Source organism: Ambystoma mexicanum, chromosome 1p, assembly GCF_040938575.1.
Source record: "Ambystoma mexicanum isolate Mex_15411 chromosome 1p, UKY_AmexF1_1, whole genome shotgun sequence".
NCBI classification, from domain to species: Eukaryota; Metazoa; Chordata; class Amphibia; order Caudata; family Ambystomatidae; genus Ambystoma; species Ambystoma mexicanum.
Window position 1 is genome coordinate 260,503,619 of NC_090921.1, and position 27,960 is coordinate 260,531,578.

A 27,960-nucleotide genomic window follows, 5' to 3' on the forward strand; every position below is an offset into this window, starting at 1 on the left:
GTTACCAGTGTCACTGTCGCTCCATCGTCCAAAGAACAGTGCCCTAAATGAAGCATAACACACATTGACAGAGGGAGAGGATGAATATACCAAACTAACCCCTTCTCACCATTCTGTGGCAGATGTGAACAAACCCAACAATTAGTTTTATTCAGAATAGCATTTGTGGCATTGATTATCATCTTGAGGGTATTGTTATGATAACCCCCTTTATGACTGAGGTCACGTGTGTCAGTCTAGAAAAATGTATACCTCTACTGTGTGACCGCAAACGTATTTTGGTGGCCGTGGGCCAACCGTCTCATGCACGATATGACAGAATATAGGTTTCCGAGTTTGCCAATGAACGGCCATTTTGATGTAACAAGAATCGCCATTTTGTTTTTCTAACCATTGCTCATTGCTTTCTGTTCATATTGCTTCGCAGTATATTTTCTGCTTACATTGCTTGTTAGGGAGAATTCTCTCTTTAGGCTGAATTTCCTAACCTAGTGAGTCCCCCAGCAGCTTTGCTGGATTTCTGGAGTTTGTTTTTTTCCTCCGGCCAAGAGTGAGACTCTTTTCCTCCCGCTCTTGGACACGATTTATGGTATTCCTTTGACTGGTAATGTGTTTTATGGGCTATGGGGTCGTTTACTCCGTAGGGTCTCATGTGTTTTTTCCTATGTGTGTTACACAGCACCCTCAGTGCAGTAACACAGGGGTGTCATAGTGACACCCCACCATAGACTCCATGCCCTGGGACTGTCTACTGTCTCCCAGGGCATGTAAAGTCACCATTGGCTTTACTAGTCCCAAATTATTAACAGAAACCAGTACAAACCATCATATTGTGGACGTACTGGTCGGGGCAATTCGATTGCCCAGGGTCTGTTAGTCGAGGGGGCACGTCTCCGTCCCCCCTGATCGAGTTTTGGTTGGTGGCAGTGGAAACTACGTTTTATATTCGACCGCAAATATTTTCCTATGGGATTTTCCCATTGTTCGAGGCTACCAATTTTAGTTATTTAATTCTAATAGCCTCGAACATACCGCCGGTTTATTTAATTAATATTAATTCTCCGGTGGGTATTTTTTGTCAAGACTCGATTCTAAAATGGCGTTTGTGTTCTCTTCTGTGACTCCAACCGAAGTCGAGCCCTTTGTTCCACTTTTTGGCGGGCTTCTCCACAGAAGCCTCCAAAAGTGGTGCCACACTGTCTGGGTACCACAGGGGGTATGGGAGGGGGTTAAGGCACCCTGGACCGAGTTACCTTGGTAACTCAGGTCGTACTCTTGTGTGATTGGCCCAAGTGGTGAGCTGGCCGGCTCACCACTTAGCATGTTTGAGTGACAGCTAGGCTGAGTGAATGGGGGTTTTCTGCATAAAAGCAGGGCTTTGGGGACTGGAACTTCAGAAGTCGCCACAGGACCTGAGAATCCGACGAGGGAGAAGCTGAGCTGACCTACCACAATGACACCACCGGTGGAGCCCTGCAGAACCGACTCACCACTTCCCGACGACAGAGAGGATCTCCCGGCTGGAGAGGCTTCTTCCCCTGACTGGTGGGCACAACCAGTTTTCCTTTCTTTCTTCGCACCCCAGCCCGGTTTGTGGTCGAACTGCCCGTGCCAATCACCCCGGCAGCCGGAAAGCCACTCACCACTGAACCACAAATCACCGGACCGCTCCTTGTACCTGAGAAACTCTGCGGCTGGTTTCTTCCCTGGCAGTGCAACGGACTCCTGTCTTCCTCCACGACGAGATCCTCTCTTCCCCCGGATGAAGCACCGACTTGCACCCGCTGCCAGGAACAACTGCCCCCGCTGGAGCGTTCTCACCTCTTTAAGGTACCATGTCCGCCAGGCCTCCCTTTCTAAAGATTGCTACAAGGTAATAATAACCCCTTAACCTTCTGGACTGGGCTGGCCGCCTTGACCCTCTAACTGGTCCCTTTCTGTGGTCCAACTCCTTTTTGAACCTTTACAAGACTTTTGTGCACTGCAACCGTGTGACCTTGGACACATTTCGTTTGGATCCTCTGAAAGTGGTTCCGGCCTCTTGAACCCTAACTTCATGGTTTTAACTTGCCTTCCTCTCTTGTTGTGTTCTTGAAAAAGTGTTGGGATCTGTTTCAATTTGTTCTCTGCTTTTCTCTCCCTTTTTAAAACTAACTATTAGAGTGCCATCTACGTTAAGCGCTCACCGCTGTCTGAAAATAAGTGGGGCTTTACTTAAGACTTGTCTAATATTCTTTTAAGGGAGTGTATATCTTTTAGTGACCATGTTTTTGAATTGCTTATTATTAGTGCCTGTGTGTTTTTCTAGATGTGGTTTTAAATAAATAATTATATCTCTTTTTACACCAAGCCGTGGTCAGTGTTTACTTGTTCTATTGTGTGCTCTTGACCTATTGCGAATACTCTGTATACTGCCTAACTCTTCTTGAGGGAAGTCTGACTGCTCAGCCACAGCTACCAAGTGAATCTGTGTGGTACAGACTGCTACCAAGTGGGTTTACTGCCAAACACCTGTAGTCCTAAATCTTTTGCAGTGGTCCCAGAGGGAACGGCACAGGTTTCTGCCTAACACTGGTGTACAGCGGTGGGATTTGTATTGAGTATACACTTTAGAGTGCTTGTTGAACACTTTAGGACAACTAACCACAGAGTTTAGCACTAAAAAGCTGATTTTCTAACTATGTCTGCTATGGAGAGTTATACCCTAGAATCATTGTCTGCCAAAACTGCTGATTGCTTAAAAGTATTGTGTAGACATAAGAATCTCTCTGAGAAGGGCAAGAAAATGGAACTTATAGAAAGATTGTTAGAAAACCAAAGTCTGGGTGGTACAGAGGAATCTACCCCCCCAGCAAATGTAGAAAACAGTGATGGTATTGATCTGAATCAAAGTCTTGAGAATGAGTCAGAAGAGGAAAGTGAACCTAATGAAGTTAGCCACTCTGAGCCTCTGTCTGCCTTACCTACTGTACCTACTGGGCCTATACCAGGTCCTACATGTAACCCTGCTTATTTTGAACTTGAAAAAATGAAGCTTGAAATAGAGTACAAACGTTTTTTAGCTCAATCTGAAAGAAACCAAGAGCTAGAGTTCAGAAGAATGAATGCCCAGGCTGAGCAGAAGCAAGCTGAAATAGAGCTTAATCATGAGTTAGAAATGAAAAAGTTGTCTGTGGAAAATGCTTCTCTCTCCTCTGGTTCTTCTAGGAGTTCCAGTCCCAAAAGACCCCGGATGCCTAAGGAATTAGTGGGTATGTATGAACCTAGATTGGATGTGTTGGATTGGTTGAAAATGTTTGAAGTATAATCATGGGCTCCAGGACATCACAGGGAATGAGTTACTCCCCTGGTTGTTCTCTAGGCTTCCCCCTGTTGCGGTAATGGAGTTGGGGGAGGCGGATAAGAAGGATTATGAATGTGTGAAACTAGCTTTGATAGCTAGATTTGGGAAGACCCCTTCCCAGTACCTTAAGAGGTTTAGGACCCTCAACAAGCATGATGGTACCCCTTGGGCTACCTGGGTGAGTGAAAGTTTGAAAAACTTAGAGGGATGGATTAAGGGTTACAGAGCTAACACTTATGAAGGAATGAAGAATCTTGTAATGTTGGAGTCAATTTATGATGCCTGCTCTCTGTTAAACGAGGTTTCACGGGTTACCTTTTCTTCCCGGGGTTCGTGGAGTCGAGGCAGCCAGTCTGTCGGAGCGACGATGCCGATGAAGCAGTAACGCAGGAAATTAACCCAACACCCTCCTGACATTAAATGGAAGGATAGCACTGAACCAACTCCCAACGCCACGGGTGGCACTTCTCTGCATTAACGTGACGTCGGGACAGTGTTTCCACTGGCAGAGAAGGCGAATGAGTCCTTGAAACACCAGTAGATGGATGAGCTGTTCTTCGGGACTTCCAGGATGGCAGTAAGGCACGGGTACCGGCAGGGAACAAGGCGGAGGAAGGGAGAAGGCCAGGCAGCAAGGACAGGAAGGACTGACCAGGGAATTCCACGGGGCAGGAGACAAGGAAGGGAGAAGGCTAGACAGGCCACCCAGAGAAGACCCCTCCAAACCCCAAAACCAGAAAGTAGGTAAGGACAGGACAGGGCTGGGAAACAAGGAACTGAAAGTACCAGGGGGCTGGAAGGAGAAGAAGGTAGGAGGGCAGGACAAGGCAGGGCAAACTAGCAAGGGAAACTGGAGAGACTGCAGCACAGGAAACCAGGCTCCAGCAGCGCATACACGGCAACAACCGCGTTGAGACGCGTTGTCTCCGTGTATGCGAAGCCCTTTTAAGGTCTGGGGCCAAAGCGAGGCCCAGAACGCAAGTTCGCGTTACTGCGCATGCGCGAACGTCGAACACTGACGATCCGGGCATGCGCAGAATACGCAAGATGGCTGTGCCCACGGACCGCGGAACGTGGGGACGCCACCGCGGATAGAGTCTCCATGAAGGAGGAGACTGCCGAGGCCGAGGACCCGGATCCCCGTAGCAGGTAAGTGGCGCACGCGAGCGAGCGCGCAGCGTGACACTCTCCTGAGCTCAGACAGCACTTGGCTGATTCAAAGGAATTAGATTCCAGGAAGTTAGCTAAGGCTGCTGACTTGTGGGTTGCCAACAGGGCCACTCACAAGGATTCTGGGGCTACTCAGAAAAAGGATGAGGGAAAACAGCCAAAAAAGGACTCCAAAGAGAATTCCAATAATTCCAATTCCAAAGAGGGCCCCAAACAAAACCAAAAGGGTAAGCCACAAGGGAAACCAAATCAGGCTAGTGTACCTTCTGGTGCCAAACCAGAAGGAGGTCAGAACAAGCCACCATTCCAGAAAGCATTTGGTAAATGCTTTGTTTGTGGCTCTACTGAAAATGTGAAAAGAGATGCCAGATGTAAGGGTAAACCTTCAGGGGTCCAGCTTGTCTCCTTAGCCTTCGCTCCAGGGGAGGAAGTACAAATGGCAAGTGGAAACTTTCTATTACTGGCTGATTAACCCATTGGAGTCTCAGCTAGTGTTTCTTTAGTGTCTCTGGGTCTGTGGGAACAACAGAACTTAGATGTCTATAATTCTATCCCAGATAATACTAAAGAGTATTATAAGGACAGTGTCCAGGTGAATGGTCAGGAGACTCCTGCCATTAGGGACACTGCGGCCAGCATAACTGTGGTGGACAAATCGTTTTTTCAGGCTGAGGATGTTGCTAAGGCACCCAAACGCCTCACCAAGTTAGCTGGAGGGCCTGTGCAGATGCTTCCCCAATTACCAGTTCTCATCCAGTGTAATGACATGACTGTGAAGATACCTGTCAGCATACAAAGTGAGGTGCCAGGAAGGGTTCTGCTGGGTAATGACTTGAAAACTCTTGGAGTAGTCTCACATACCCCCGACCTCCTAGTAAAAGGTTATAGGAGCTCACCCGACCTGCAAGGGAGAGAACCATGAGAGGTACTCCCAAGGAGATGATGAAGAAAGAGATCACTCCTGCTCCACTAGAGATGTCAGCTGCTGTCTCTAAGAAACCGGAAGCAAAGGGGAAACCTAAGACCTCTAACAAGAAACCAGCAGTCAGCACTCCAGTGCAGCCAACAAGGACTTCCCCTAGGTTGTCCAAAGTTACACCCGTAACTCCCCCTCCAGCTGAGGCTGAGAGGGAGGTACAACCCTGTGTGGTTGAACTAGACTCTGAAGAAGAGCTAGTGGAAGGTCAGGAACTCATTGGAGATCTGGACCCTGTTGACCATCCTGAGCTGCAGTCTTTACTGGCAGAAGGTGGACCCAACAGGGCAGACTTCAGTAAGTGTCAGAGAGAATGTCCCACTCTGGAAGGTCTTCGCCACCAGGCAGATGCTCAGGCTGAAGGGCAAGAGCCTGGGAAATATAGGTTACACTGGGAAGATGGCCTCTTCTACAGTGAACCAACCGAGTCTGCACCTGGGGACAACAAACGACTTGTAGTACCCCAAGAGAACAGACCACAGTTCTTGCAGTTAGCCCATGAGATTCCTTTGGCTGGTCACTTGAGTTTCAAGAAGACTAAGGAAAGGCTCTACCTCTACTTCTATTGGGCAAAGATGGGGGCCGAAGTAGATAAATACTGCAGGAGCTGCCACACCTGCCAGACTTCTGGTAAGGTTGGCTCCAAGAATGTGGCACCTTTAGTGCCTCTCCCAGTTGTGGGAGTCCCATTTGAGAGAGTAGGGATTGACATTGTTGGTCCCCTTGATCCTCCAACTTCCTCAGGCAACAGGTTTATACTTGTTGTAGTAGACCATGCTACTAGGTACCCTGAGGCAATACCTATGAGGACTGTTACAGCTCTGGCTGTGGCTAAGGCCCTCCTTGGTATTTTTACCAGGGTTGGGTTTCCTAAGGAAGTAATCTCTGACAGGGGGTCAAATTTTAGGTCCCACTACATGAAGGCCATGTGGAAAACCTGCAGAGTTACTTACAAGTTCTCAACCGCATACCACCCTCAGACAAATGGACTGGTTGAAAGGTTCAACAGAACCATGAAGAGCATGATAGGTGCTTTAGAGGACCCCCTTAAAAGAAAGTGGGACCTTCTACTGCCATGCCTTCTCTTTGCTTATAGAGAAGTCCATCAGGAGGGAGTAGGTTACTCTCCCTTTGAACTTCTCTATGGTCATCCGGTCAGAGGTCCATTGGCCTGATCAAGGAGGGGTTGGAGAGTGCTCCTCCCCCCAAGCCAGTCAGAGTGACTGACTATGTGATAGGTCTCCGCAGGAGAATGTCACAAATGATGGCAGAAGCAAGTGATAACTTGAAAGCTGGACAAGCATTGGTCAAACACTGGCATGACCAAAAGGCTAACATGGTTGAGTTTACTCAAGACCAGCTAGTTCTCGTTATGATTTCAACAAGGCAGAGGGCCTTGCAAGACAAATGGATGGGACCCTTCAAAGTTGTGGGTAAACTTGGAGAGGTCAACTATCTGGTGGACTTGGGCAACCCCAAGGAGGCTCCAACAGTCTTCCACACCAACAGACTAAAAGCGTATGTCTCCAGACCTGATGTAGGAGCTTTGCTTCTAGCATCATCAGAGGAAGAAGAAGAGAGTGAAGCTCTTCCTGATCTCCTCAGAGGCTTACCTTTGGATGAAAAGATTGAAGGAGTAAATCTCTCTTCAAATCTGACACCTGAGCAACAGGAAGAATGCAAATCTATGTTGAATCAATTTGCCTCTCTGTTCTCACTTTCACCAGGCTTGACCCCTTGGGGACAGCCTGACATACTCACTGGTGACTGTCTGCCAGTCAAAAGCAGAGGATCTCGAATGTCAGAAAATGTAAGAACCCACATCAAAGGTGAGGTCAGCAAGATGTTTGATCTCGGGGTAATAGAGCCCTCTACTAGTCCATGGTCTAGCCCAGTTGTGTTAGTACCAAAGGCAGGATCTCAAGAACTTAGATTCTGTGTGGACTACAGAGCTCTTAATGCAGTCACTCAGACTGATGCCCACCCTTTGCCAAGGACAGATGAGTTGGTGGATAGACTTGGTGCAGCCAAGTTCCTCAGCACATTTGACTTGACGTCAGGCTATTGGCAAATAGCCCTGACAGACCATGCCAAGAAGAAAACTGCATTTTCTACCCCAGTTGGCTTATACCAGTTTAAGGTTATTCCTTTTGGATTGAAAAATGCACCTGCTACGTTTCAAAGGATGGTAAACCAGGTTCTGAATGGGATGGAAGACTTCTGCATGGCATACTTGGATGACATAGCAGTGTTCAGCAATTCCTGGGAGGAACATGTGGACCACCTAAGATATGTTTTGCAGGCTCTTGGAAAGGCCAATCTGACCATAAAGGAAAGTAAATGCCAGATTGGACAGAGTAAAGTGGTCTACCTTGGACATGAGGTAGGAGGTGGACAAATAAGACCTTTGCCCAGTAATATTGAAGCTGTGCAAAATTGGACATCACCTACTACTCAGACCCAGGTGAGAGCCTTCTTAGGTCTCACTGGGTATTACAGGAATTTCATTGAGAACTATGGGTCCATAGCTTCTCCACTGAATGTCATCTCCTCTCCTAAATTCCCTAAAAAGGTTAGATGGAATGAGGAATGCAATCAGGCCTTTGAAACCCTGAAAAAGGCTCTTTGCCAAGCCCCAGTACTCAGAGCTCCTGACTACCACCAAACTTTCATTGTGCAAACAGATGCTTCCAATGTAGGAATAGGTGCAGTCCTCAGTCAACTGGATGGGAAAGGTAGGGAGCACCCCATTTGCTTCATCAGCCAAAAGCTGAAGAATCCTGAGACAAGGTGGGCAACAATCGAAAGAGAATGCTTTGCTATTGTGTGGGCACTGAAGAAGTTTAGACCATACTTGTATGGTTCTACTTTTGTCATTCAGACTGACCACCAACCCTTGAGATGGTTAATGCACATGAAAGGGGAAAATCCAAAACTATTGAGATGGTCAATCTGCCTTCAAGGGTTTGATTTCACCATTGAGCACAGGTCAGGGTGTCACCATCAAAATGCTGATGGACTCTCTAGGATGTATGTCATCGACTAGAGGTATGAGGTTCCTCCAGGAGTGGATTAAATCCTCCTGTTCCTTAGTCTGGCGGGGGGCGAGTATTAGGGAGAATTCTCTCTTTAGGCTGAATTTCCTAACCTAGTGAGTCCCCCAGCAGCTTTGCTGGACTTCTGGAGTTTGTTTTTTTCCTCCTGCCAAGAGTGAGACTCTTTACCTCCCACTCTTGGACATGATTTATGGTATTCCTTTGACTGGTAATGTGTTTTATGGGCTATGAGGTCCTTTACTCCATAGGGTCTCATGTGTTTTTTCCTATGTGTGTTATACAGCACCCTCCGTGCAGTAACACAGGAGTGTCATAGTGACACCCCACCATAGACTCCATACCCTGGGACTGACTACTGTCTCCCAGGGCATGTAAAGTCACCATTGGCTTTACTAGTCCCAAATTATTAACAGAAACCAGTACAAACCATCATATTGTGGACATACTGGTCGGGGCAATTCGATTGCCCCGGGGTCTGTTAGTCGAGGGGGCACGTCTCCGTCCACCCTGATCGAGTTTGGCTGGTGGCAGTGGAAAGTACGTTTTATATTCGACCGCAAATATTTTCCTATGGGATTTTTCCATTGTTCGAGGCTACCAATTTTAATTATTTAATTCTAATAGCCTCGAACATACCGCCGGTTTATTTAATTAATATTAATTCTCCGGTGGGTATTTTTTGCCAAGACTCATTTCTAAAATGGCGTTTGTGTTCTCTTCTGTGACTCCAACCCAAGTCGAGCCCTTTGTTCCACTTTTTGGCGGGCTTCGCCACAGAAGCCTCCAAAAGTGGTGCCACTCTGTCTGGTACCACAGGGGGTGTGGGAGGGGGTTTAGGCACCCTGGACCGAGTTACCTTGGTAACTCAGGTCACACTCTTGTGTGATTGGCCCAAGTGGTGAGCCGGCCGGCTCACCACTTAGCATGTTTGAGTGACAGCTAGGCTGAGTGAATGGGGGCTTTCTGCATAAAAGCAGGGCTTTGGGGACTGGAACTTCAGAAGTCGCCACAGGACCTGAGAATCCGACGAGGGAGAAGCTGAGCTGACCTACCACGACAACACCACTGGTGGAGCCCTGCAGAACCGACTCACCACTTCCCGACGACAGAGAGGATCTCCCGGCTGGAGAGGCTTCTTCCCCTGACTGGTGGGCACAACCAGTTTTCCTTTCTTTCTCCGCACCCCAGCCCGGTTTGTGGTCAAACTGCCCGTGCCAAGCATCCCGGCAGCTGGGTAGCCACTCACCTTTGAACCGCGAATCAACGGACCACTCCTTGTACCTGAGAAACTCCGCGGCTGGTTTCTTCCCTGGCAGTGCAATGGACTCCTGTCTTCCTCCACGACGAGATCCTCTCTTCCCCCGGACGAAGCACTGACTTGCACCCGCTGCCAGGAACAACTGCCCCCGCTGGAGCATTCTCACCACTTTAAGGTACTGTGTCCGCCAGGCCTCCCTTTCTAAAGATTGCTACAAGGTAATAATAACCCCTTAACCTTCTGGACTGGGCTGGCTGCCTTGACCCTCTAACTGGTCCCTTTCTGTGGTCCAACTCCTTTTTGAACCTTTACAACACTTTTGTGCACTGCAACCGTGTGACCTTGGACACATTTCGTTTGGATCCTCTGAAAGTGGATCCGGCCTATTGAACCCTAACTTCACGGTTTTAACTTGCCTTCCTCTCTTGTTGTGTTCTTCAAAAAGTGTTGGGATCTGTTTCAATTTGTTCTCTGCTTTTCTCTCCCTTTTTAAAACAAACTATTAGAGTGCCATCTACCGCTGTCTGAAAATAAGTGTGGCTTTACTTAAGACTTGTCTAATATTCTTTTAAGGGAGTGTATATCTTTTAGTGACCGTGTTTTTGAATTGTTTATTATTAGTGCCTGTGTGTTTTTCTAGATGTGGTCTTAAATAAATAATTATATCTCTTTTTACACCAAGCCGTGGTCAGTGTTTACTTGTTCTATTGTGTGCTCTTGACCTATTGTGAATACTCTGTATACTGCCTAACTCTTCTTGAGGGAAGTCTGACTGCTCAGCCACAGCTACCAAGTGAATCTGTGTGGTACAGACTGCTACCAAGTGGGTTTACTGCCAAACACCTGTAGTCCTAAATCTTTTGCAGTGGTCCCAGAGGGAACTGCACAGGTTTCGGCCTAACACTGCTCGACTGTAAAACATTGTTGTGTGCATGCAAAAAGGACAAGGCCGCAGGGCCGTGAGGATAACAAGAGTTCGTTGAAACACAACGTAGGCAGCGCCAGGAAGAATGCCCGGCTCCCTCCCGAATGTAGCCTTGAAGCAGAGCTGCAGGGCATTTAATCATTTCGCAGCTGCCAGCCAGTCTCGTTATATGGTAGAATATGTTAGAATAATACAGCTAAAGGCTTGAATTATGCTTTTCTTATGGCCCCCCTTTGCTGAGCCCCATTAGAGCGTGTTGGCTCCCAGGACACGAATAGCACCCATAGATAGCAAAGTCTGGAATGCAACATCTCCCCCCCGTATGTAGTGTGTGTTTACACGTATAGGGGAGACATAGTGGATGCACTAATAGTTGGCAATAGAGTATTAAGTGGATGTGCACTCTACAAATACCATAGTATGGGTATCGATGTGACCATAATACAAGTTATCACTAGAATTATTACCCATTTGGTCCTCGGAGGCCATGGCCCTTGGTAAACAGGCCCATCAGTCTGGAAATGTACCATGTCCTCAATTATACAAGCATCCCCAAATACGGGCATAGTCCTTCAGCGTCCGTTAAGAAGCCTCACTGATAGGCTTTATAAGTTCATCCCTAGTTGGCACCTGACCAGTTGGCCAATCTTGCTTGAAATTATCTTTGCCACTCCCTGCCCCTTATCTTGTCTGAAGGGAAATGACGAGGGAATGGCACAGCATTGGTTTCTTGTGGGTGCAGTATTCCTACTACACTTTCCTATTCTATTACAAAACGTAATGTCAATCCCGGAACTAAATCCGATTTCGTGGACGAAGATTGTATCTCAGAGCTGCAGGTACAGAATGATCAATGAACAAAAGATTGGCGATCTCTGAAGAAACAATGCCAGTCGATAAAGAGGAAGAAGAAAGAACTGTCTCCCAAGCCCCACGGACTCAGGAAGTGGTTTCGTATCACTCTTGGTATCGATCAGGACAGGCACACAATGATCAATTCCCTTTTCGTCACACTTGTCGAGAAGCAAAAGCAGTGGCAGTCATTTCACGTGCGTCGCATCGATCCAATGACACTTTCCAGTGACACGTACTGCTGTCTTCGTGACCAATAGCACTTGGTAAGGCTCCTTCCAGCGAGGTGCAGGGCACGTCTTCCTCTCAAAGTTTTTAACAACACAAAGTCCCCAGGGCAAATTTGATGGCCTGGACCCTCATTTTTTTCTGGCAAGGCTGCTCGAACCTGTTGGTGAATCAATCGCAAATTTTGAGTCAACTGTTCACAATAGTCTGACAATAATGGATACTCAATTTCAGCCAACTTTTTAGGTCTCAGTGCATTCCATACATTTGCAGGCCTTCCCATTACAATTTTGTTTGGGGAAAGTCCTGTCTTTGACTGTGCGGATGTCCGCATTGAAAGTAAGGCTATTGGTAAATCTTCAGGCCATTTCAGATTACTGGATGCACACACCTTTGCTAATTAATTCTTCAAAATACCATTGTGGCTTTCCACCAAACCGGCACTCTGAGGATGTCTCGCTGAGTGAAAACGTTTATCAATCTGTAATCTCGCACATATTTGCAGAATTACATCAGCGATAAAGTGTGGTCTGTTGTTGGACCAAATGACTCTCGGCAGGCCAAACCTGGGAAAATATTCCTTTAGCATGGCTTTAGCCATCGACATAGCAGTGTTATCCTTTAGTGGGAAAGCCTCAACCCATTTTCTAAAGGCACAAATCACAACTAACACGTACTTATATTTTTGGCAACGTTCCATCTGACCGCATACAGCATGAAGTGCATCAACAACGTACACATTCAAGGCAATACATGAATAAGCAACATGAAGTCATCTACAGTCAACAATGTACTCACCAAAATGCAGTCCAACCATGCACTGGAGAAACCATCATGAATCCCCACTAGAGTTGTATACACAAGTTTGACTTCAGACTGGCCACAGATATGATGGAAGCCCAATGCGGTGCCATCCTTGTGAGTCCATGTAATGGGGAAGCAGGAGTGGCATATGCGTCTGGACCCCAAGCCACAAACACAAACACGAGACAAGCCTGTATGGGCCCAGCCGGAACACACAGTGGATGCCTTCGGATGCCACAAAACACCACACTGTTACATGAATGCACAATAGCCAAAAAATTAAAAAAATAGAAAATGGCCATAGTCGAATGGGTGAGGGGAGAGTTGTCCCGAGGAGGGGGGAGGTGCAGGGTGCACATCAACACCCACATGTGTTGATGTTGAGATTTTTAAAAAAATCCTACATGGGCTCATGGTCTGCACGGCCCGACTATGTGAGAGATTCGTCGCCATTGTCACCCTCTGGTTGTACATCAGGAGGTGCATGTGGTACATGTGCCTGACCACACATAGCCCCAGTAAGCCGCTCCACAGCAGCAAGCATACAGGCCTGGTAAGCCTGGTTCTGCAGGAATATGGCACCTCATGTGAAACACAGAGTTCCTCCTGCAAGGTCTGACGTGTCGCACGGAGTTCTGCCTGCGAGGTCTCACGTGACAGAAGGACCTCCTCCCGGCTTGCATGGAGTTCAGCCGAGATGGTGCGTTCCAGCTGCTCCATCCTCTATTCTGCCCTTGTCCCCTGGCCCATCATGAGTGCAGCCAGAGTAATTCTGACGGAGGTGTTATCTTCCCTCAGGGCTTCCCTGTGTGCCTCTTACTCAGCCGCAATAACTGTGCACACAGCCACCAGTTCAGCCCAGCGGGACCTGTTGGAGGCAGCCGTGCCCAGCCTGAGTGAGTGGCAAATGGACTGCGTTGCCTGCTTCTGGAGCTCCACCTGCCCATCAGGGGGGAGAATGGAATCGGCCACACGTTCCATACCTTGAGCCAACATCTCAATCGCTCCCCCTTGTTGCTATGCAATGGCATACATGGCATTCTCCCACTCAGTGTTCCCCGGTGGCGCACGGCTACCGCGTTGCCAGACAGCACACCTGCTAGGCCCATGGAAACGTGGTCCTTGCTGTGCTGGCACTGCCTGTGGCTGCAGGACTGCATCCCTCCATCGATCTGCTGCCCCAGGAACAGGAGCAGCTGGTGTGGAGCATGGCCCTGCACCTGTAACCACCATAGGCCGACTTTCCAAAACTGTCTGGCCCCTTGAGGCTTTTACCCCCACTGCAGGTATGGCTGACAGAACAGCATCCACGGCAGAATCCCCCACCGTCGACGGCATGGATTCATGAGCATCCAATTCAACATCAGAGTCAAAGAGTAGTACCCAGTGGCATACCTGGACACAATGGCCTAGAGCACCGATGGCTGTTCACGGCCTACCACACCACGACCACCACTGGTGCATGTTTGTTGACCTGAACCCTACACCCTGTCTGCCATCTCCTCCTCCTCCTCTGCTTCCAGTGCCTCATCACCTGTAACAAAATAAAAAAACACATGAGCACACATGTCATCAGCAAATACCACACACATAGACATCACAACATTGAAAGCCAACACATGAAGCAGCCATGTCACACACAACACAAACTCTGGCATGCATGCAGTGGCAATGAAATGGAAGGGGACCCTGAAAGCAGACATGGATGCGTGTCAAACATGAAGCCCACACATGTACTGCATGTTGCATAACACCTGCATCACACCCAACCCACTGGCAGGCATAGATCTTAGCCGAAAATGACAGATGGCAACAAAGAGATGGCACGTAGCATAGCCATGGCAGAATTCCCAATTAGTCACAGCAGAAAGTCAAATAGAACTGTCCATGACACATGTAAAATGCATGTCATCATGCACTACAAGAAAATAAACATCAATAAAAAATACACGTGTCACAGGATGCAACAACGCAAGTGCCTTTAAATACAGTAAGGGAGGCACATAGATACATACATGCCAGGTCACTTTGACATCACACATGTGAAAAGGCATGTTGAAGGGTGAAACATGGCTCAGAAGTGCGTGAGTGCAGTGCAGTACATGTGTACGGCCTCAACTATCGACATAAACAAAAACGTAGTGATGTCAATCTCGTGACATGACGGCAGTGTAAGGGCAAGTGCAGTCATCATGTGCAAAGTTTTGGCACTGGGTTGCAGGGATACAGTGAACACCCCCCTGTTCCCCTCCGGGGAATGGCAGGGAGGCAGTGCATGACTCTGAATGGCTGACCAGAGTACTGTGAAGTTGCAGTGTTGGCAAATGTCAATTCCACCATTTCAGTCAACTGAGACTACAGCAGATGAGAGGGGGACAGAAAGCAGGACACATGAGGAACCCTCATAAGTACAGCCATACACACAGAAGCCACAACACCATTTGCCTAGAGGCAGGGTGGCTGTAACAGAGGAAGGCCTAGCTTGACACAGACACGGACACCCTAAACATGTGCGTGATGAGGAAGTGAACCTGAGTGAGCATGAAATAGATGACTAAATACCATGAGATGGGTAAAATACCGGAGATGCAGTGCAATGAGTAGCCTGCCATGGACCCATAGGGGCTTGCAGGGAATGCACATGGTCCATGTACACAAGAATGGGGAACTGGCCATTGCAGCAGTCCAACACGGAAATCACCAGTACCATGGAGACAGTGAGCTGCAGGGTGGCGGAGAGGCAAGGAGGCATGCCTGTGAGGAGGAGCAGCTAGCAGGGTGACCTCACATAGCCGTCAGTCATGTGACGACATAGGCCGAGTGTTGAGTGGAACAACACCACAGGCCATATGCAAACATGTCAGTGAGCTTGAACATGGACAGGAGAGGCTGCCGAGTGACTTGCATGTAAGTAGGGAGCATGTGTGGTGATGAGGACTGCCCCCATGTGCAGAACATGGCCTGCATGCAGACTGGATCACAACAAGCACGCATCAGTCAAGCATTGCATGTGTCACACATGGCACACATGAATACATAGCCTGAACTGGCAGTCAATCACAACATATCACACAGGCAAAACACACGTGGGCTGGACACACATGCATCAGCACTCATCGGACGTTGCATTATAATCCGGCATCTCTCCCACACCCAGGATTAGTCCCTATCAATGAACTCTGCAGTGATTTCCTCATGTGGAGCGAGCTCATCCTCGTCTGGTGGTGGCCCACTGCCAGTCACTAGAGTCAAAGGCCCGCTTTTATTTTGCACAGCGTCGGAGGTCAGTCCAATGCTTGTAGCAATCATGAGCTGTGCGTCTCTCAAATCCCATGGCACTGACACTTTCCGCAATGCACTGCCAGTGGACCTGACGCTGGGCAGGCGTAATATGGCACCCTGGGCCCACCAGCATATCGCGTTCGTGTGCTGACACGTAGCCCACAAGGAAGTCCAGTTCCTCTTTATTGAAAGACTTCTTCCTTGATGTGCCGGAGGCCGGAGCTGTGTCTGGAGTCCCAGCCTCTTGCGCAGAAACACACTTCCTCTTCTTGGCAGGTTGTGCGGACCCTGCGTGGCTAATGCCGCCCTGGTCACTACGGGCAATGGCGCTGGTGGACTGGCCAATGGCAGTAGTAATTGGCATGAAGACGGAAGGCCTGTCTTGAGACATTGGCTCCAGGGTGCTGTTCCCAGGACCCAGCGGCACAACTACCTCAGTGCCAAGGGCTGTGACAGACACAGTCCTGGCTGGCAGACTCACAGCCAGGGTGGTGTTGGTTGCATCTACTGATGCAGCTCCCACCACCGACTGCTCAGGGCAGCAGATGTCACCACTGCCCCAGATACATGTGCCTTGGTCACAGCTACCTTAGACACACGTGGCTTAGCCTTCCTGACCTGACAATCTGCCTGGGTGTCCTCCTGTGCCAAGGCAGCCTGCACTGGCTGACCACGAGCATGGGTGGTGGTTGCCGCAGCTGCACCTGCAGCTTCCACTACCAGGTGGCCCATGCCAGCAGGAGACATTGGCTGTCGGGTCAGATGGGCACCAGGGATGTCTGCAGTGGCAGCATCTCCCTGAGCCGCTGGGGTGGTGGCATGGCTGTCCCAGCATGTGGCCGGTCATCCTGCCGCGGTGGAACACCCTGGCCACGTCACCCTCCTCATCCACCTTGGCCTCCCTGGACTCCCTGGCCACCCCAGCCACATGTCCCACCACGCCCCTCCCTGGGAGGTTGCCCAGCTTTGCCGCCCTTACCTTTTGGTGGCCTCCCAACCATGGTACAGATGGACTATTGCCAATGGGAGGTGCACACAACAATTGTCCTGGGCAATTAGAGTGAAGGGGACAGGGTACGTGATGGTAGACGCACCCCTGTGCTCCTGCCAGGCTGTCTGTGACCCCTGGTGAAAAGATATGGGTCACACAACACTCAGGTACCCCAAAAAAATGAAACAAATGTGCATGCCCCATGTATGGATGTCTGTGTGCAGGGCCATGACAGTGATGCATGTGAGTCCACTCAAGTGTGTTTTACCTCAATGGTGTCTGTGTTGCAATGCATGATGTGCACCAGCATGTGATGACACACACGTTTGCATGACTGTGTCTGGACTTGGCCATGTTTGGGGTGTGAGACATGGATGTTAATGTCACCATCATGGCCATGCATGGTGTACAGGTGCGCGTGTCTGAGTAGTGTGTGTTTGACTGGAAAACGCCATGGATGCATGACACGTGACCATCACGATGGGTGAATTGACTGATGCAGCCTAGTTGTCCATGAATCCACTGTGACGGGAGGTAGACATGGCCAGATGCATGACTGTCCGGTGGTGTGTGTGCATGTGATTGGCATGTCCCATGATGCATGTGACATTCAGCCTCCCTTCTGATGTTCCGACAGTGCCTTGGACATGGATGCTAATGTCTGTTGCACGTGCCATGCTTGTTTGTGCATGTGTGTTGCTTGCACCGACCCGTGCGTTGTGGACTGTGATGATGGAAGTGATGTTTGACAGTGCCACTCATGTGCAATAGCTTTGTGTCTAACAGACTATTGTACAGTGCCCTGATGCTTGTGTTCAATCTCTCCCTATCTGGAGCGGCGATTGAGGAAGAGGGCGGAGACAACGCTGTGGAGCAAAGCGGTGGGGATGCCTCCACTAGGTGGAGACGCAAGGCCCAGTCACCCTCCCTGGATATGTCATCTTCCGAGAGCGAGGGGACTGGTGCGCGTCCGCAGCTGCCGAGGGGATGCCCAAGAGGGCGAGGTTGGAAGTGGCCTCCTCGGTAGCGGTAGGGGCAGGTGAGCCCCCAAAGGGGCTATCCAGTGCGGAAGCCGGTGCAGAGGCATCCAGGTTGGTGGTGGTTGAGGAGGAGGAGGCCACATCAGACCCGCGCATGGAGCCTGGGAGGGTGATGCCACTGGTGCAAGTGGTGCAGTCCAGGGGCAGGGCAGGCGGCAGCACAGGTCACAGCGGAGGGGCCTGTGTCTAATCCTGTCCCTGATACTGAGACTGCATTCACTGTGCACCGGCACGGATGCCTCGGTCCAGGCCAGTCTGCAGGTAGGGGAAGGGTACACGTCAACTGACATTCCTCTACCTGCAGACGAGGCAATCCGTGACTGGGTTGAGCCCGTCCTAGTCAGTATCACGATGCACACACACGTCATTTGTGATGATGTGTGTTCTTCCTGGCAGGACCACGCACGACATCACAAACAGGCGTGTGCCATCCTGAACTGGCTAGGACGGCTCTTTGTCAGGGGTTTCCTACATGTGCTGGGCGCTCTTGCGACCACCTCCTCCTCTTCACCCACTATATGCCCCAGTGGACCTGCCCCAGCCACCACGGCCATGCTGGTGGAGATCCCATCCCTGCCACAGTCGGGAGTCGGAGCTCCAGCAGAGATGGTCACCCCAGCAACAGGACCCCTGGCAATGGAGGTTGTGCAGGCACCTTCGAGCAGGGCACGTGCACGATGGCCCCCAGGGTTGCCATCTTCCCGGAGGCAGTCGTGGTGGCACAGGCAGATGGCATCAAGGCAGAAGCAGGCTCGAAGTAGGAGGCGTCAGGACTCGGGCCAACTACATCACGGGGGCAGGCATCGGCCATAGGGCAGGAGGACCCTGGACAAAGTGTGTCTTCCGTGTGGCAGCGGATGGGCCGGCAAATAGGTGCAGAGCGGCGGCGGGCAGAGAGGGCATGGCTCACCATGGTCAGGGCGGAGAACTCCATGCTGCGGGCATTGAGGCGGGCAGAGTTCCTCGAGGAGACTTGCAGGGAGTTGGTGGAGAGCATGGCGGCGTCCCTGTGAGCCCTCGAGGAGAGAGCACAGTCCCGCCTCCGGGCTATAGACTCTGAGCTCGATGAGGCCCTGGCCAAAACTCTTGGTAACAACAGTGAGCTGTAGGACTATCCCATCACCTTTGTAGATAGTTCATTAGGGTTAGGTTTCCTTTCTTTTTCTTTTTTCTTTGGAGTCCATGGACATTGCTTCACTTTTTGTATATAGTTCTTTTTTTGTGGTGTTTTTCCATGGATTTATCAGACTTTTGTGATCATGGACCCTTCATCCTTCCATTGTATATATTTGGGCTTTGTTTGATTTTTGGATTACACATGGAGTAATTTTGTTTATGGTTTTCGTATAGAACGGAATACATTTCTTTGGACAAGGACCACTTTGTGGATTTTGCCATTGTTGGTTTTTTGATTTGGAATTTGATTTCATTTTTCTTTGCATTCATTTCATTTTCATTCTAATGTTTTATTTTCATTTGGTGTATTTTGCTTTTGTTAATACATCTGCATGCAGTTCAATCTAAGTGTTGTCTGCTCTCATTTGTTTGGGGCATGTTGCAATCGTCATTGGCTCAGTCAAGTGTCACTGCTGTGGGGCCATGTTGGGCATGTTTTTGGGTTCAGGCATGTGTGCTTTTTTGCAGAACATGCCATGGCCTGGGAAGTGGGGCCAATGGATATGTGTGGAGTTGCACTGTGGTGGGGCACCGTGGTGTGGCATTTGGGTGGACATTTGCTGCATGATTGTATGTTGTGTCAATGGCCCTCATTACGACCCTGGCGGAGGTCCATGGTGCAATTTGCACCATGGACCATGGCGCAGAGCTGCCAATACCGCCATGGGGGTTGGCGGACTTACCGCCCCATTCCGAGGTTGGCGGGGCGGTAAGTCCCCAATCCCCATTTACCCTTCCCCATTCCCATTTTTGCCCCATAGGGTATAATGGGAGTGGGGAAGGCGTTAATTACGCCACCGTAAATTACGGTGGCGTAATTACCAACAAGTCCCGTAGCGCCATGGATTTTTCCGCCTGCAAAAAGCAGGCGTAAAAATCTCCATGGCGCTACGGAATGTCGTAGTCTGGCGGAGAGGTACGCCATGCATTACGCTGGCGTAAACCCCTCTCCGCCAGGGTCCTAATGAGGGCCAATGTGTTTGTTGGGGGACATGAGCCGGCCCGGCTTGCAGGTTCCAGTCACTTGTGGGGTGGGGGTACATGAGTCGGGCCTTGCTTGCAGTTTCCCTTCACTGGTGGAGTGGGGGGACATGAGTCGGGGCCTGCTTGCAGGTTCCCATCACTGGTGGGGTGGGAGGACATGATTAGGGGCCTGCATGCAGTTTCTTGTCACCGGTGGGACATGAGTCGGGCCCTGCTTGCAGGTTCCCGTCACTGATGGGGGCCACATGAGCCGGGTCCTCCATGGGTTGTATGGTGCCATGTGGTCTGCCTGCAGCCATGGTGACTGCTGATGGGGGGTCCCTTGTGGTGTGGGCTGCCTGCGGGCATGGTGATGGCTGATGGGGGGGTCTCTTGTGGTGTGGGCTGCCTGCGGCCATGGTGTTGGCTGATGGGGGGGTCCCTTGTGGTGTGGGCTGCTGCGGGCATTGTGACGGCGGATGGGGGGTCCCCTGTGGTGTGGGCTGCCTGCGGGCATGGTCACGGCTGATGGGGGGGATCCCTTGTGGTTTGGGCTGCCTGCGAGCATGGTGACGGCTGATGGGGGGGTCCCTTATGGTGTGGGCTGCCTGCGGGCGTGGTGACGGCTGATGGGGGTCCCTTGTGATGTGGGCTGCCTGCGGGCATGGTGACATCTGATGGGGGGTCCCTTGTGGTGTAGGCTGTCTGCGGGCATGGTGATGGCTGATGGGGGTCCATTGTGGTTTGGGCTGCCTGCGGGTGTGGTGATGGCTGATGGGGGGGTCCCTTGTGGTGTTGTCTGCCTGCAGGGTGTGTTTGCACGTGAGGCATTTTTCACATGATTTGGCATGCATGGGCAGGTTACGCTAGTTCACGGGGTACGCAATGCGCTTTTCACGGAATTTGGTATGCATATTTCAGGGGGTGCGCTAGGAGTTTTCACGCGATTTGGCTGGAGCGAGTGGCGTCCGCGTATTCAAGTGGGTGCACGAGCAGTTTTCACACGATTTGGCTGGCGCAAGCGGGGTACGCATATTCAAGGGGGTGCGCGAGGAGTTTTCACGCGATTTGGATGGCAAGAGCGGGATACGCGTTTAAAGGGGGTGCGCGGGCAGGTTTTTACACGTTTTGGTGTGCGCGAGCAGGGTACACGTATTGGAGGGGTTACGGTAGGCCTTTTTCACTCGATTTGGATGGTGCGAGCGTGCTACGCATATTGAATATTGAAGGGGTGCGTGGGTAGATTTTCACGTGTTTTGGCTGGTGCAAGCGGGGTACAGGTATTGAAGGGGTAACAGCAGGCCTTTTTCATGCATTTTGGCTGGCGCGAGTGGGATCCGCAAATTGAAGGGCATGCGTGGGTAGTTTTTATTCAAGCGTTTTGGCTGCCACGAGCGGGGTACACTTATTCAAGGGGGTGCGCAAGCAGATTTTCACACGATTTTGCTGGCGCGAGCCTCGGATGAGATTTCACAGGGTTTTGCTAGGCCATTTTCACACGATTTGGCTGCCACGAGCGGGGTACGCGCTATTTTTCAGGCAAATATAGTGTAAGGGCTGTATGCTGGGCCAGGGTTAGCGCGGCCCTATGTGCCGTATTGGGGATTTCTATGGCTTTTTCTGGCGCACAAGGTGTTCTTGGAGGCGTTACTGGTGCTGCTGGATTTTCGCTGTGCCACGGCTGCAAATGGCTCTGGAAATCCATGAATTTACGGTGCGTCAAAACGCTGTTTTGCACTGCGCCTGGCGCACGCGTGTCGTACCCTCCCTCTCTGCGCCAGGCGCATGCGCTACTTCTGTGCTGAATTCTATGAATTGGCCTGCAAGACGTTGTTTTCCTTTCCCTGTAAGAATGTGGCTGATTCTACATATGATTTTATTGAAAATGCTTTTTATTTAAGAAAAGGTAATGTTTAAAAAGGTTTGCATTTTAGGAGAGGGTTTTGATATTTGTGTACTTTTATGAAATGAGAATTTCTAAATAAAGTTAATTTGATTTGATTTGTAAATTAATGACCCACCTCACTCCTTATACAGGTTACTGAAAAGTCCTTTTTTTCTGCCTGCTGATAGGTGATTTTTTCATTCGTCAGCCCTCAGACCCAAAAGCAGTACCACTTTGAAAGAGATGCCAGAGTAAGGGAGGAGGAGAGACCCTTAGGCGGTCAGATCATGAGGAAAGAAAGCATGTGGAGGGACAAGTCTCTCCTTCCCCACTCCCATAGATAGCATTCGCCAAGCCTTGAGCAGAGGGAAGCTAGAAGAAGAGGGCCATAGCCCCCATGCATTCTGAGCCGGGAGAAAAGAGTTATGGGAAATGTGCAACGGGACCCCTCATGCAGCCCGAGTATTCATCACATAATCATAAGAAGACTTATAAAGAGGGACCAGGGGCCAATGGTGGAAATGGAAAACGTTTAGATAGGGATCCCATAAGGGCGAGGGCCGAGTTTGGAGGAGGGGCGGAGTTCCGAGGAGGCCGAGTTTAGAGGGGCAGAGCTGGCAGTTGGCCTCCGATCAAAGGAAATGTCCAACATAATAGTTTTAAAATGGCGCAATTTCTTTCATGCTGCTTCTTTTCCAAAGTCCATACTGTATAACAATTACACTTTCAACCACTTCCATGACAGTGGTGTACCCAAAATATGTTACCAGCACGCACATGACCACAAGCAGGGAAAAATAACGACAAAATAACTACAAGCTCCCACCAGCGTCAGACAGTTTGTTCCCCCAATGGGTGGGTCAGCCTCCGATTCGCAGTGGGCACATGTAGTTTGCATGGGAAGAGGTGTCTCCCATTGACTGCGGTGGCCTATGCGCCTCTTCTATGAAATGTAGACCGTGCACTAGCTTCACGCAAAAGCAAAACAAAAATATATATAACCACAAAGAAATAGGTATAACTAGCCTTTTCCATCACACTTTGTAAAGTTTAAATTCCACTACCGTAAACGGGTGAAAATCTGAATACTTCACATAACAAAACGTGAAGTTCACGTTTACACGACTGGCAAAATCAAAATTGATTGAAGGGACAGAATTAAGGGAATTCATCGGCAGGAAATAAAATGTGCACTTTATTTGCTGAGAAAATGACGCCCACAGAGCAGATGATCTCGGAGCCCAGACCCCGCCTTGCAGGCTCTGCTCTGTCTGCGGTGAGCTGGCACAGAGCAGATCAGCTACATACCGATGTGCGGCGAGGGCGTTGTTGTTTTTTTTTTTTAAATCATGTGCTTTGGTTTGTTCAATGGGTTGTTTTGGCTGAGGCTGGCCGGATCCCGAGATCTGGTGACACAGCTGATGCCGGATCTCGGATGCGGAGAGAGCAGGCCCATTATCCACCGCTGCCTGGGTCCCTTTCAATGGAAGAGCAGCAAGAACAGACGTGGCTACAGAGTCAAACCAGGAACAACAGAGAAATAAAGAGAAAATGAAAAGCCACTCTAAGGGGTGGTGGGGTGGGGGGCTTTAGCACTCACGGACTGTGAGCAGGTAGTAAGTGACAGCAGGTTGGGCAGAAGCCCTTGCACTCTCAGAAAAGAGAGATCAGAGACTTTAGGGTGGCAGAGACACCCCCATAGATTCTAAGCATTGTGAAAAAGGATCCATGCACGTAATCAGACCAGAGACATGTGAAGGTGGAAAAGAGACGCGACACGGTCATAGTAAGGAAAAGAGTGGAGACCAGAAAAGCAATTATCACAAGAGGGAGATGAAAGAGATGGGATATGAATAGACACTGGGGTACAGTCATAGTACGGAGAAACCGCAGCTGGAAAATGGTAGAGAACTGTGTGTACAGACCCCCAAAGAGAGCGAGAGGAAGCCGAGAGCCCAGGTGCACTCAGAGGAATGGGAAGTTAGCAAGAGTAACTCAAGCAAAGCAGAAGACTGAACTAGGGATGAGGTGCAGAGGTGGGCATAGAATCACAGTGGGGAGAATAGAACTTAGATGCAGTAATTGAGGAAAGGATAGAGCTGGGTAGGGGGTGTGAGCTGCAGGTGGATGGCTCTCAAGCTCTGGGTATCCCCTCACCAGGCCTAGTGATGTGTGGGTGCTGATGTGGGGCAGGCACAGGAGGCCACCGGGATGCCCACTGCAAGACCAGCTCCTTGGGTCACTCACCACTTGTCCTTCCCTTTTGGCAACAAACGTCCTGCGGTTGGGGTCCTGCATCCATCGATGGTATTGCTGGGGTAAGTAGTCCATGCCTCCGTACACGTCTCCAGAGATGGCCATGACCCCTTCAAAGTCCTCTCCAGTTGCAAGGCAGAAGTCCAGTGCAGTGTCCTTCCCACTCTTGTGGTCAGCCATGGCTCCGGCCAGATCTTCTACTAGGGTGTAAACCGGGTCTCTGTTTCCAGTGTGGGACTCACACTATAAGGTTCACAGGCTCTGTGGGTCTCAGGTGCAATAGAAGGTGCAGGCACGTTGTGGTGATCACACACTCCCCTCCAGTATACGGTAGTGCTCACAGGCTTATTACTTGGAGGTCGCAATCTGCAGTCTTTGCTTCTCCTGCAACCCGTGCCCTTCAGTCCTCAAGATTACGCAGTGTATTGATTAAGCAGCTCCCCGGCCACATCACAGAGAAGCCAGGATAGACGGTCTGACCCCGCTGGCATACAGGCACTGCACAAGGACACACTTCAAGTGGGGGCATGGAGCTGGCCACGCCTGCTGGAGGTGCCCCAAGTGCTTGAAAGGCATTGCTGCCAATGGCAATGCAGGAAAGATAGGGGCAGTGGCCTCGGCAACACAGTGGAACCTGCCAATCAAAACAGACAGAGCACCCGAATACCCACCTCTCCCTCCTCCTATAAACACCCCTCCTAACATTGGAAACATGAAAGGGGTAAAGGAAGGCTGGTGGCCAACAACTCGTTGAAATGCGCTGAGCAAATGGATGGAGTTATAAGGCCGGTCCTTTTTTTTACTGTTCACAATCCGTCTTTAGCAGGTCTCCAGAAGCTCAAGTTAGGCACTGTGAACACGTTTTATATTTATTTAAGCGTTATAGCACACGCACTTAAGGGACAACTACACACTGTACAGAAGAAAACAGTGAAATTAACGGAATCAGCATCAAGAAAGAAAAGGCAAATGAAAGAATGGCCCAGAACACGGATAATGTGGTAGATGGGGGACAGGCAGAGCGTGGCAGGCCCTGTAGTCGCACTTGAGAAAACATGACCACCCAGCACCGGGTTCAGTACTGTTGGTTGCTACGAGGCGTAGCCCACCTAAAGAGTGAAGGCTGCAAGTGCGCTGCACAGAAGTGCATGTAGCCTGGGAGTGAAGTAGGCACTATATGCTTCTGTGCGCTATGGTGCCATAAAGTGCTACGAAAGGGGGACCTAAAGAGAACAATCCCCAACTGTACCTGCAAGGCAACCCATAGAATATGGCAGGCTGTGAAATAGAATTACGCACGATACGGCTACATGGTCACAGTGGTGGTGTCCCAGAGTCCCCTAGATAGGTGTGACTGCAAAGTTCAAGCAAGGGCCTGGTTTTGGAATTCGAATAGCGCCTGCCCCTGGAGTGGATGAAGTGAGCGACCCTCAGAGTCACGGCTGGCCTCTGCAGCCGTAGTGCCCAGGACGGCAAAAAAAATGTGACACCCCCCCCCCCACTTCATGACCAGGGACGCACTTGATGGAGGGGGGGGCACGCAACATTTTTCAATAGGCGACGATGCTTTGCATCAGCTCCCCGAGAGCGGAGAGGATTTAATTTCAATAGGGCGTCTTTCATGCATTCTCGCACCACGCCAGCTCGGGTTAGACCATGAAAGACTCCCCTGAGCTGTCATGAAGGTGACGACGGAAAGACAGAACAAGATGGAGGAGGCACCCCAATAACCAGGGCAGTGTCCTTCTCATCCTTCCTCCCTGGGTTAGGGGAGGGATAAGACCAAGGGCACCAAAAGCGCATGGAAAGCCTGCGAAAGGGCAACAAAAGAAAGGGGCGGGCCAAGCCCCATATAAGCAGCGGGCGCTGGCTGCACAGACTACAACCATGCAGCAGAAGGACGCCCGCAAACGCCAAGAAGGTTTTCAGCAGAAGGACACCCGCCAACGCCAAGAAGGATTTTCATTTTCATTTCTTAGGTGCAGCCGGAGAACTTTTGGAGCGGTTATCCCAGCTGTAGGAAGCAGAGAAGACATCGGGCGGGAGCCGCAATGCGCAACGTAAGCGAAGAAGCAGCGGGCGAGGATGCATGGCTGAAGCTGCAGTGCTGGTGCCTGGGGCTGCCGCGTGAATAGTCGCAGCAACAAGAGAAGGCAAGCTGGTGCAGCGGTGCTGGTGACCGGGGGGCTGCTGCGGGCACAGCAGGAGAAGAAACTGCAGGCGGGAAGCAGACGGACGTCGGCGCAGGATTGAGTGTGGAGACCAGAGCGGCGCAGGAAAAAAGGGACAGCGGTAGCAGCAAGCGAGAGGAGCGGAGTGGTTGGACCACTCCGGCAACGCGGTCCATGCAGCCTGACACTCTACGTGAGGAGCAAATATAGGCGGAACTGGGGAGGAAGCTGCGTGTTGATGCTGAAAGGCACCCGTGCCGCTGAGGGGTGAAAGACATTACAAAACATTGTGGGCTTGCCCGAGCGAGCAGCAGGGCCGCTGAAGGGGTGAAAGACATCAGAGTGTGGATGCCTGGGGGACGAACAATTCGAGCCATAACAAAGTGGTCCAACATCTGGGCTGCCATCGGGTGAATTTGGCTAATTAAACACGACAAAGCTGAATTCAAGGGAAACCTTTATTGACGGGGAAGCCTTTTTTAACATTGGGAGATGGCTTAGTGCACATCCGCGCCACCAGGGGTGAACATTATTGTGGGCAATGCTGCAGGGCCGCCCAAAGCGAGGCAGGGTAACTGCTGTTACCATCAGCAGGCCTGGAGAGGGGCAGCCCAACCTCTCCCCCTCTCTGCTCCTCTCCTTCCCTCAAGCCGAAGAGACACGCAGTCTGTGCAACACGATGCTGAGGAAGGGTGAGGTGTGAGCAATCACCCCACCCTTCCGTCATGCAGCAAGGTTCTAAACACCTAAGGAAACCAACAGGCAGGCAGGGATCAGGTTCAAAGACCTGCCCCCCCGTGGGGCCAGTTAGTCGGCGATCCGGCCGGGGGCTGGAACATAACAGCCCCCACTACTATACATATCAAAGAACCAGGACTCGCGTGGGTCTTATAAATACAGAGCGGCATGCTCTGAGAAAACACAAACAGTTTGTGGACCCTGATTGGGGACCCATACACACAGAAGGTGCACTGTTTACTCAGTGCCTTCCAAACCTTTGCTTCTTTAGCAAACTTTGAAGCTCGCTGCATTCGCAGCGTCTTTATTTCCCTGTGAACATTGTGCTGTTCATGAACCTTTGCACGGCCGGGAGACGAGCGGCGGACATTGAACAAACAAAGAAGCGGGAGTTCCACTTACCAGCACGAATGAGGAGCCTGCAGTTCAGCCCGGCGTAGGGAATGTCTTCAAGAAAGCTGTCAATTACAAGGTAAGCCGCCTCGCTGGGCCCCCGAGCACGCAACAGAAACACTGTTTCTAAGTGCGAGCAAACAAAGTAAACATCCGCAGGCAGCCGTTTCCCCGGTGGACTCGGAACACGCACTGCGTGTCTATTTTGAGAGTACAATTGCAAATTTGAAACACAGAGACTGCGGGAAAATCCTGTGCTGGGGAACATTATATTCAATGCATGACGAATTTTGAAACAGGTCCCGTTTTCGATAGCGGGCATATACTTGTGCCCTCATACAACACCTGGGGGCTTTTTTTAAGGCAACAACGCCCCCCCTCTTTTTTGACAACATGCATACAATTTTGTCCCTCATACAGCAACTGGGGCATTCTTAAGGTCCATGACAACAA

General features: G+C 50.4%; 1 protein-coding gene across 1 annotated transcript in view; it reads right to left on the reverse strand.

The window, feature by feature from the left end:
• Positions 1 to 24,688, reverse strand: part of LOC138474270 (histidine N-acetyltransferase-like) — a 65,995-nt gene extending 41,307 nt beyond the window's left edge. The window contains exon 1 of the mRNA XM_069612221.1: positions 24,197 to 24,688. Within this exon, the coding sequence (XP_069468322.1) occupies positions 24,197 to 24,385 (189 nt within the window). The 5' untranslated portion in view covers positions 24,386 to 24,688. The remainder of the gene's footprint in view (positions 1 to 24,196) is intronic.
• Between the last annotated feature and the right edge of the window lie 3,272 nt (positions 24,689 to 27,960).